The sequence below is a fragment of the Coccinella septempunctata genome, chromosome 1 (assembly GCF_907165205.1).
Source record: "Coccinella septempunctata chromosome 1, icCocSept1.1, whole genome shotgun sequence".
Lineage (NCBI taxonomy): Eukaryota > Metazoa > Arthropoda > Insecta > Coleoptera > Coccinellidae > Coccinella > Coccinella septempunctata.
The window spans coordinates 3635342-3647382 of NC_058189.1; the positions used below are offsets into that span (position 1 = coordinate 3635342).

At 36.4% G+C, this 12041-nt stretch overlaps 1 protein-coding gene across 9 annotated transcripts in view; it reads right to left on the reverse strand.

Annotated features, from left to right (window-relative positions):
- LOC123322654 (hemicentin-1) overlaps positions 1-12041 on the reverse strand; it is a 637965-nt gene that overhangs the window by 23500 nt on the left and 602424 nt on the right. For all 9 annotated transcript variants that reach the window (XM_044910626.1, XM_044910618.1, XM_044910620.1 and 6 more), the window contains 4 exons: positions 9612-9878; positions 7394-7620; positions 1180-1309; positions 839-1120 (listed from right to left, as the gene is read on the reverse strand). In XM_044910626.1, the coding sequence (XP_044766561.1) occupies positions 839-1120; positions 1180-1309; positions 7394-7620; positions 9612-9878 (906 nt within the window). The remainder of the gene's footprint in view (positions 1-838; positions 1121-1179; positions 1310-7393; positions 7621-9611; positions 9879-12041) is intronic.

Genomic DNA, 12041 nt, shown 5'->3' on the forward strand with positions numbered 1-12041 from the left:
TAATATCATCTTTTTTTTATTCCTGCTGGGAAAAAACATCTGTTTTGAAGAAAACCGTTGAAAGTGGATAACATATGCATGCATAATTCTGATAAAAATAATTATCATTGAGAACCCCCTCAGTTGAAAAATAAATTTGAGATTTCCATAATGTGCGTTAATTTTTTTGCGCAGTATATTATGGATATGTATAAGATATCCATAAAGATCACACTGTTACATCCCATGGACTTCCATAGGATATACTAGATTGTATGTGTGCTATCTGGGATATTATGATGGATATTCATTCACGAGAATGACCAGTAAATATAATAGGCATTATATGCGAGTAAAATATTGTACTTTATCTACCCTTTTACATTTCATTATTTTAATAGTTGCTGAGACAACTGACTGATTTCAAAATTGCTAAAAAGCGTTCCGAGCCTCATCTGTCTATGAACTAATATGAATTTTGATAGACCATTGAAAAATGGCTCATAAATCACTAGTGATTTATAAATATCATAATGCTCAAGGAAACGCATAGATTTATGATCACCTCACATGCCTCGATGATTGTGGGTGAAATAGGTCAATCCGTTAGTCTTGAGGGGCAGGTAAAATAAAATTTCGCGCAACGTTGCCGAATAATGTAAACACCATTTTAGTCCAGTTTACGATCATTTGGCATACTGAATCCCACAATCAACAATTGAATGTATCATGAATGGGACACAATTTCATAAGGCATAGGTACCTACATGTCTACACGATTTGTTGATTTTGAACGAAAATCTTACATTGATGATACCGTTCAATCGTGTAAACATCCGATAAAAATGATTGGACTCACATTGGACGTTGAAATACGTCTTGATGGCCGCCGTCCCATGCTTGTTACTGGCTTCGCAAATAAAACTACCGGAATTATATCTGGATAACGTGGTGAGTTGCAAAGTGTCCGTTTTGATCGGCTCAGAGGTGTCGTTCTTCCTCCACAGGAAGTTGAGCGTGGGGTGACCTTTACCGACACATTTGACTGGGGTTAAATGTTGGCCTTCCACTACGTTGATCACGTGGTTCGGCGCCAAGAAGGTTTGATCCTGGTAGAAGATACCGACTTCTTCCGGAGCATCTGAAAAATTGAATTGCGTAACGGATTGTGGACGAAATTGAGAATAATCGTTAACTTACAATCAACCGCAACTTCTGAGGTGCTTACAACACCAGCACCGACTCCATTAGCGTAGCTCCTGCAAGTGTAGTTTGTATTCGGAGCAGATTTATCTAGTTGGTGATGAGGCCAGGCTGTCAGATTCCAGATCTGAAAATATACGTTATTGATGTGGAAGTGACCCAATGAATATTTGTATTTTTTTTTCACTGGACTATTGAGTATTAACACTCAATAATGATACTGAAATACTCATGAGTACCTCTTAATAAGAAGCCTTATAAGGATTCATATGCGAAGTATTCAGGGAGGATAAAATATTAATCTTCCAAACCTCTTACAGTATGTATTCAAAATAATTATATTAATTAGAAATTTTAGGTTATACAGAGTGAGTCTTTGACTCGTACAAATATTTAAACAGTGAATTCTTGAGGTAAAAAAAAACTTTTTTCCTATACCATTTTTTTTCCGAATCGGCCTGATAAAAATATTTTAAATTTTCATAATGAGCTGTGCCACCCCTGGAAAAACAAAATTACTTTAAGAATAACTAAAAATAATATTTTTTTATAGAATCCCAACAGCCTGTATCTTTTAAACCGAGCTGATTTGGAAAAAAATGGTAAAGGAAAAAAGCGTTTCTTTTGACCTCAAGAATCTACTGTGTTAAAATATTTGTACGAGTCCAAGACTCGCCTTGTATAGGAGATATTCAGTATCGTTCAGTTTCAGTATACAGGGCATTTTCTAAGGCGAGGATTTTTTTTCTGACAGAAGGTAGAACTCATCAAAATAAGTCGTTCAACCAAAAATTGTTTTTATAAAATATCCAAGATGTCTGAGATACAACCCCTAGAAGTTCGACAAAATTTCATTGAATTTCAAGTACGCGACTGTGGGAGGTGACTCCAGCATAGCAAAAACGAAACAAGACATAAACATATGGCTGGACAATGAATGGTTCAGTACCAAGTTCATCGGATTAGATGCATCAGGTCACTTTTGAGAGAATCATAATTGTTGTATCGCGCAGTTTAGGGTGAAAACAAATTTAGAAAATCGAGGCAGTTTCTTGAAAGTGCTTATGTTGGTTATGTTGAAAAAGTGCTATGATGTTTCCTCATTTCATCCCATTTTTACGACGATTGTTGGAATGTTCGAAAAAGAAGATTCTGATGCCAGTTGTGAAAAAATTCGTGAATAATTCGGACCAATTATATTGCTGAAATTTCTTATTCTATTTTTTACATTTGTGTTCTAAGCCTCTTCTGCCAGTTGTTACCGAAGTGAGCCATTTCATAAAATCGTATAAGTTACTAAAAATAATGAGAACAATTCGGCAATCCTAAGTTTCTATTTTCATTACCTCGTAAATATCGAACGAGCCAATATCCTAAACGAAACCACATGGTCGATTTAGAAGATAAGTTCCCATTGCTTTGTGATGATTCAGCTAACAAACGGTCTAGGGTCGTATTGGTATCTATTTCAGTAATCATTTTCATTTTTTTTTGAACTTTGTCATTTTGAAAGTTTTGTATAGGTGATTTTTGGAGAAACGCTTTCTTTTGAACAGTTCTACCTTCTGCTGAAAAAAAGCCTCACCTTCAAATACACCCTGTGTAATGAGTGACAATCTAAAGCCACATAAAAATGAGTTGTTCTGTGTTATCTACTCGTAAATTTCTATTTGAAAAATGTAAAAACGCAGATATGAAAATTCGAATAAGCTAACTCCTATAAACTGCGGGCGTGCTTCAAGTAAGAAATCAATAAATTTCAGAAATGATATCGGAATGAAAAATATGAAAGTTCAAATAAGTTAAACTATAAACAAGAAATACTAGGTCCTTTCGTTTGCATAAAAAGTGTAGCACTTTTCTACACTCGATTACTCGATTTGATTTACAGCAGTGTAGAGGAAGTGTAGTTTATCTACACATAGTCAAAAGAAGATGTAGATAAACTACGCCTCCTCTACACTGGTATAAATTCAATCAGCGAATGAATACTAAAATCGAGTGTAGAAAAGTGCTACACGTTTTATGCAAACGAAAGGACCTACTGGGACTGTGCTTCTGTAGGTGTGTTGTTACTCCTATTGGTCACTCATTGCTACTAGAGTACTTTAAATACTCAACTGGAAATTTTTGTAGAATTGATAATATTGCCAGTCTCTGAAATGATTTTCAATAAATCATCCGTTCAAATATCGCATGCTTCTCATGTTAAGATGCATTTAGAAAATTCAGTTCACAAGTGGAAAGTGTAATGGTCAATCCGACAAAGTATAAGATCATTTTTTTCAAACTGTTTTATAAAATTTTAACAAGTCACATAGCATTCAAGCTGAGATGCATTTCGAGAAACTCAGTTCGATATACCTATGCAGCACAAGTAGAGATTTCAATTTTTTCATTATTCCCTAATGTGTAGGTTTCATCGAATATTCTCAAAGCTTCTCAAGATTCGCTGACGCTTTCATTAGAAGCACAGAAAATAAGGTAGGGATCTCAACATGAAATTCTAAGTACATTTGTTCGGTATTTTCTCTTCCACTTGATCATTTTTATTTTTGTCTTGTTTTGCTGGGATAGAAGTTCACCTCAGTTTTTCTTTTTTTTCTTTCTTATTTGTTTTCATTTTTGAATCACGCGGGTTTTGTTGAGGGTTGCACATGTGCGCCGTGTCATGTGGAGTTTAAGAAGAGAGACAGGAGACAGTATGAAATTAACCGCCGCAAAGCTATATACGTAGATTATCACCGCATGTTATTTCGTCATTGGAAAATACAGTCCACTCGCAAAAAAGGGTAAGTGCACACTCAACAATCGAAATAATTCTAAAATTTCATTATTTCCGCGACATTAATTGGTCCATTCGTGCCAAGGATCGCTCCGCATAACTAGAGGTGCATTTCTTCCTGTTCTTTATTTCATAAATTTGATATTCATTAGAATTCAATTTTGCAGTTTTCATTGCAATATAATTTCGTTTCAAATCGATTGATTCCATTATCATTCAACTGCGACATAAATTCGCACGCCTTATCTGCTAACAACAAATCTGGTCATTTTTTGTGAGGTTTTGTGTTTTATCGCATTTCATTCCTGAAACAGCTGATTTGATCAGTGCCGTGCCGTTTCGGGGTTCCAGAGTTAATTTATAAGTTCGAAAATGGCAAACACAAAAAAAATTAAACAAGCTAGAGCTCTTAGAACAATGAGTGAGAATCAGATAATTGAAATCAAGGCATTTGCTGATGAGGCTAAAATTGATATAAATAAACGCGCCCAGTTCAAAAATTTGTGTCAGAATCTTGATACATACCGCGAAGAATTTAAGTCTCATCATCAAACTCTCATATCTCTTATGGCCATCAATGATGAAGACATAAGTAAAGAGGAAGCAAATAGAAAAGACTTTGATTTCAATTATTCCTATATTGAAACAGCACTTCAGGAGTTTTTCGAGGTGAAACATAGTGTTACAACTTCCGCTAGCACGATTCTGGATATATTTCAAACCAGTAATCATAATGTTAAACTTCCCAAGATTGAAATACCAAAGTTCACAGGTGATATAAAAACATTTAAACCCTTCATGGACATGTTTGAAAATCTCATTCATAATAATACCTCTCTTTCGAACATAGAGAAATTCAATTATTTGATTTCGTCTTTACGAGGTCCGCCTCTCACTCTAGTGCAGACTACGCCAATGTCAAGTGCCAATTATGCGATCGCCTTTAAATCGCTTTCAGAACGCTATAATAACAAAAGACTTATAGCCTTTGCTCATTTGCAAGAAATTGATAATGCTATTATCATAAAAAATTCAAAGAATACTCAAAATTTGAGGATTTTACTGGACACTTACACAGAGAACCTCGCCGCCTCCACATTTTCTGGAATGATGTCTTCAGCTGTTGGTGTTTTACTTTCAACTGCAATAGTCGAGGTTTCTGATTCTTATAGTAACTTTCAAAAGGTCCGTGTGATATTAGATAGTGGTTCACAAACAAGTTATATCACCGAAAAATGTGCGAATAAGTTGGGTTTATCACGTTTCAGTTACTCACTTTCGATACAGGGTCTTGGAAATATGACTGACATGACATCCAAGGGTGGTGTTACATGTAAAATAAAGCCTGTTGGAAAAATATCTCCTATTTTTACAATCGATGCGGTTGTTTTACCCAAGCTTTGTGCCAATATGCCGGTCTCGAAATTAAATAATACTCATTGGGTTCACCTGAATAATATCCAACTAGCTGACGATTCATTTCATAAACCTGCTCCGGTAGATATGCTATTAGGAGCCGATATTTTTCCACATATTTTAAAAGAAGGTCGTGTTATAGGACAAGCAAATGAACCAGTAGCTATCAACACTATTTTCGGTTACATACTTATGGGTAAATATAACACTTATGATACTCATATTACGGCCAATGTGTCTACATTTTTCGCAGCTCTGGGTAATAATGCTTTATCGGTCGATAACTTGATTGGGCGATTCTGGGAGGTTGAGGAAGTTCCTTCAGTCAAATCAATATGTTCGCCTGAAAATGCGTTATGTGAAAAAATTTTCGCTGAGACTCATGAAAGAGATAATTTTGGACGTTATTCTGTCAATTTACCGTTCAAGAATTCCGAACCTTCATTTGATTCGGAAGATATTCGCTCGATAGCTCTGCGCCGTTTTTATTCGCTTGAACGCCGATTATACAAACAACCAATAGTATTCAAGCAATATTCAGATTTTTTGAATGAATATCTCAAACATGATTACATGGAGGAAGTTGAGGTTGAGAATAGTGACAATCCTATCGCAAAGAAAAATATATTTTATCTACCCCATCACTGCGTAATGAAAGATAGTACTACCACACAGCTCAGAGTAGTTTTCGATGGATCTACGAGGTCGAAAGGAATATCGTTAAATGATACCCTCTTGGTGGGGGAGAAACTTCAGAATAATATTTTCGAAATATTACTCAAGTTCAGGGTGCATTCAATCGTTTTTACTGCTGACATAAAGAAAATGTTTTTACAAATTCTAATAAATTCTAAGCATCAAGATTATCAGAGGATATTGTGGAGGTTTTCGCAAAATGATCAGGTTAGAGAATATCGCTTAAAACGATTAGTTTTCGGTTTGTCTTCCTCACCATTTATAGCAAATAGAGTCATTTTGCAGTTAGCCAGAGATGAACGCAATGATTTTCCTCTGGCCGCAAATATTTTGGAGGATGATATCTATATAGATGATGTGTGTTCTGGGTGTTCCAGTTTAGATGAAGCAAAGTTAATTCGCGATCAATCATTAATATTTTAAACAGGGGATGTTTTGAATTGCGCAAATGGTCATCCAACACTCCATTACTTCTAGATGATTTACCAATTGAATATCGTTACAACAATAATTCGTCGATTTCTTTCGATGATGAAAACTCCTGCATAAAGGTTTTAGGCTTGAGATGGCAACCATCCTTGGATGCTTTCATATATACTATAGATTCAACTGTTGTGGGTTACACCAAAAGACAAATTTTGAGCGATATAGCCAAAATTTTCGATCCTTTAGGATTTCTCGCACCATTGACATGTTTCGCGAAATTGATTATGCAACGTCTCTGGACTTTAGGTCTCAACTGGGATGATACGCCGCCTCGCGAAATATGTGAAAAGTGGTACCAGTTTAAATCCTCTTTCGCGATGTTATCAGATTTTAGGATTTCTCGGCGTTTTCTTGTTGACAATTTTGATGAATGCCAAATTCATGCCTTTTGCGACGCTTCTGAGAAGGCATATGCCGGGGTCATATATTTTAGGGTTCGACAAAATAGTAAAGTTAATGTATTTTTTGTATGTGCAAAAACAAAGGTTGCTCCCTTGAAGAGTATTTCAGTTCCCCGTCTGGAACTGTGCGCCGCGGTATTACTTGCTAATTTACTGTCAGAAGTGTTGACAATTTTCGATAACAAAATTAAATTTTCTAATGTATATGCCTACACCGACAGTATGATTGTCATTCATTGGATTAAATCATCTCCACATAAGTGGAAAACGTTTGTCGGCAATCGTGTAACTCATATTCAGAATAAAATACCCCCAGCTTCTTGGCATCGAAATAATTCTAAAATTTCATTATTTCCGCGACAACATTCGATTTCCCGATTACGTCATGTTCCCATCTCAGTAATGAAATCACAGACAGTGGACTCACCAGCGTCGATTCGACCGATTCGAAGTCGTTCTTTTTCACGTCCGATGGGTAGATTTCCGTCCTTACGTAGTACAAGGACGACGTATTTTTATCCAGAGGTTTGCCGTCGATGAGCCATACTATCGAACATACCGGCCAACATTCCACTCTACAAGTCAGCGAGATATTCTTCGAATTGTACAGGATTCCCTGGTAGGGAATGAGGTTCTGTATGAAGGATGGCGGAGCTGTGAACAGAAATGGTATGATGAGAGCTCGAATATTTTTCTGTGTGGTTAATATTTTTTGTCACATCAAGAAGGTTTGCGGATTTTTCGACAACTTGGAAGAAATACCTATTATCATGCCGTTTTCTGGGATACCTATTGGCGGTTTTAGACATGATTGAATAATTATTGAGAACATAGTTATTCATGCACCAAGGATAAAAAACTGTCTATTATAATAGAGCCTGTAAATTGATAGCAAGCAGGCGAGAAAATATAGAGACTTTTTTGCTGAGGTGCATATTATATTTTTTCGTCGACCTCACATACCTATACATGTATACATATGTATAAAGGTAAGTAGTTACCCCTTCGATGGCCTCATCTATGAATATCACTATCGCTATCGCTATCCATTATTGATTATAATGAACACAAACATTCAAATCACATACCTATTTCTCTCTTGAATGAGATTTTCACCCATTATGAAAAATATAGAGCATAAAATTCTCTACAACCTTCGTTTGAACATTTTTTTCATACGATCAACCGTGTTTGTAGTAGAGCACTAACGATTAATTATTTATAATTAACTATTTAACTATACTATATTATTAAGTTTTGTTGGTTTCTATTCATAATAGAATTGTGAATGGATATTAGTCATCTCCTTCTTCTTGGTCTTCTTCTTCTTCTTGTCGCTCCAAAATATTGAATTCATTTTCATCATCTTCATTATCTGTCAGATTCATCTCAAAACTTTCAAGATTATCATAACCGTATGTGCTTTCATCGGGAATACTTGTACATGTTGGAGTGGCAAGGCAAGCTTGTCCATTGCACTGGCCATAAGCTAAAGAACATTGTAGTCCTGATTTTCTGCATCCACAGCGGGAACCACAACCATTTTTGCAATTGCAAAAAATTATGTTCAGTAGTTCGGCTGGTGTTGGAGGTAATAAAGTTCTTATGGGCTCCAGGATTTCATTCTCAAGCATCAAGCCCCATTCTTGAGTTTCTAAGTTCTTCCCTAACCAATTTTGAATCTGGTAGTACACACGATTTATATGTTGATGAGCTGCCACACTTGGTGGAAGTATTGACAATTGTACAGGTTTATTTCGTTTCGTTAATTTGACTAATTGCATGTAGCGGAAATGATCTATGTTGTCCTCAGATTTTGGAGCATTATATAGTGCCAACAAGATGCGCACTCCATTTTCAAATAATGTTTGTACGGGGCAGTTTTTTTGTTGAAATACTTCCACTAGTTCATCCAAATTGGGAATTTTTTCCAACGCTCTAGTAACGGTCTTTTTTCCTTTTTTAAAAAGCGTAGAAGACCTGGCACAGCCACTGAATGCGTGTAAAAATAAAAAGTGTTTTTTAGTACGAGGATATTGTTCAATACTTTTAGAAGAATATATTTGTGTCTCGACATTGCCTTTGTAAACTTTTTCTTAAGAACTTTTTTTTAGGAAAATTTCTTGTTGATGTGTTTGAGAATGTCCAATTAAAATAACGAGCAAATCAATATCTTCTCCTATCATGACGGCAGTCATATATGACTGTACGCAGCGCACTCTTCGCGCTTTACCCCATAATAGGTTGATCGTATGGAAAACATGTTCGAACAAAAGTTGTAGACAATTTTATATTCCACAATTCTCGTAATGAAGACTTATCCATTTAAGCAATAGGAACCGAAAAATTCGCGTAAAACCATTTTCTGACCTTTGACCTTCAATATCTTAAGACGCGGACACGATAGCATTTGTGACTTTTGAGACAATATCAAGGACGTCAAAACAAAGGTTTGTACCAATTCACAGCTTATTATCTTTCATTCCGAGGTTAACACCTTCATTTAGCTAATATTGTCCAGCTTGGCAAATTGGTTGTGCTGCCGATTAACGAAAGAATTCAGTGGTTAAACTGACTTTCAAAGTTTGGAACCACGTGCGTATCTGACTTCGACCTCGCTACTGAAACAAAAATGGGCAACTTACCGTCAACATTTATCTCCACGGTATCCGGTTTCCCTTGGCCACCATCATTCTGAGGAATACAAGTGAAATTGCTCCTTGTCTCCAAAGTAACCGGCGATATCGTCCAATTCGAAGTGGTAATTTCTGGGATCAGATGGGAGCCTCGGTACCAGAGAAAAGTCGTATTTTCAGGTCGTCCTGGATCATCGATCGAACATTCCAAATTTACCGAAGCACTTTTCACCACTCGCGATGGAAAAAAGCGCAGTTTTGCGGCCGAGGGTGGGTCTGAAATTAGAGTAAAATAAAATAAATGTTGGGTTGAAGAGCGATGAGAATCAGTTTTGTGTACAGTTGAGACCACAACTCAGAAAGTGCGTGACAAAAAATGAATAATTTCAACCATATTGAAGCTTTCGATATTAAGCTGCGTCATTTCATTAACGTATTATTTTTACATAATTGGGGGTCAGAAAAAGATGTGTGTTTTGTTCGCTATTTTATAACATTCATGCTAAATACCATCCGTAATAAAAAAAGTTGGCATCGTTGCCTTCTAGCAATCTAGAGTCTAGATAGTTGTGTATGTAAAAATTTTTTGATAAGCAATATACACTGCGCAAAAAAATTAACGCACATTATGGAAATCTCAAATTTATTCTACAACTGAAGGTGTTCTCAATGATAATTATTTTTATCAGAATTATGCATGCAAATGTTATCCACTTTCAACGGTTTTCTTCAATACAAATGTTTTTTCTTGACCCAAGAGGAATGTGCCCAAGAGGTAGTTTTGCGAGAAGAAGGGAGGACATACACAAGAATTGCAGAAAGGTTTGGAGTTTCCCATACAAGTGTGTCCAGAATGTTGCAGCGATTCAGGGAGACAGATATGAATGTCCGAAGACCAGGGCAGGGTAGACCACGGGTAACAACTGCCGTTCAAGAACGTTACTTGAGAGTTTCTTCGTTGAGACAACGGTTTGCAACCGCTCGCCTCCTTCATATTCAGCTTGAGCAAACTCATGAGGTGCAAATTAGCACTCAGACAATAAGAAATCGCCTCAGAGAATAAGATTTAAAGCCTCGTGTCGCAGCAAGAGGCCCAGCTCTTACCCCAGCCCATCGAAGGGCGCGTTTGGATTTTGCGAGAGAACATATCCATCGGGAAGAGGCCTCTACCATTGTGATCGACGTTCCATTGTATACATACGTCCACATGAAAGATATGCTTAGTGCAATTTCCTGAATACTACTGGTTTCGGGGGGCTATCGATTATGGTATGGAGTGGAATATCTTTGACTGCTCGTACAGACCTAGTGGTCGTTGATAATGGAGCTACGAATGCTGATAAGTATATAAGGAACATTCTTGAAGAGCATTTAGTGCCATTTGTCCCATACATTAGTGAAAATTTCATTTTTATGGACGATAATGCCAGACCCCATCGTGCGCGCATCGTTCAGGAGTACGTTGAAGAGGTTGAAGTCTCTCGAATGGAATGGCCAGCAAGAAGTCCAGATCTCATTCCGATTGAGCAGGTTTGGGACAACCTCAATAGAAGGCTGAGAAGTTCAGAAAATCATCCAGCTACTCTTAATGACTTGGGAATCCAACTCGGAGAAATCTGGGAAGGATTAGATCAGAACATTTTGAGATTACTCATTTTGAGTATGAACCGTCGTTGCCGAGCTGTAATTAACGCAAGGGGTGGAAATACCAATTATTAAATCACTTATCAGCATTTCAGTATTTTGAAAATTGTTCATTTCTCTTCTTTCACATAAGATTCGGTGAAATCCTGAATTTTTCTTCCATTTAATGTGTCTTGTTTCGTTCAAAACCTTCCCGAGAGAACATAAAAAATAATAATAAGTTATAAAGTCAATGTAGAGTTAACTTTCATTAAAATTGAGATTTTCAGAATGTGCGTTAATTTTTTTGCGCAATGCAAATGAGCACACTGAATCCCCATTTCCAATTCCCAAGTAAGACTGAAGACAAAATATTGAAATCAAAATAGAACAGCTTCCAAATGATCTAATATTCTAATTCTTAAAAAGTTTAGTATTCATTTAAATATAATTCTTCTAAATTTCAAGTTGAGGAGTTGAAATAAACTTTTATTTGATGAAAATGACTCCTGAAAAAGCAACTGAGATTAACTTTTATTGGTCTGATATCGCAAGTAGGCTTAGACATAACCTGAATGATTCCACTTTTCCTTTTCGTGCGGTTTTCAAACTGATCCCAATTAAGGCTTCTGGAAATATTCCGGAGAACGCTCATGAATTATTCAGGCGATAGGGTTCCCCTCTGCCTTTCTTCATTGGTATGAGGTGACTGTGTGTATGGGGAATATATATTTGTTGTATGCGATGATACGGTATTAAATATTTGAAGAGAGTCTTCTCCATTAATTCTTCCTAAGTACGATTTCAACATACACA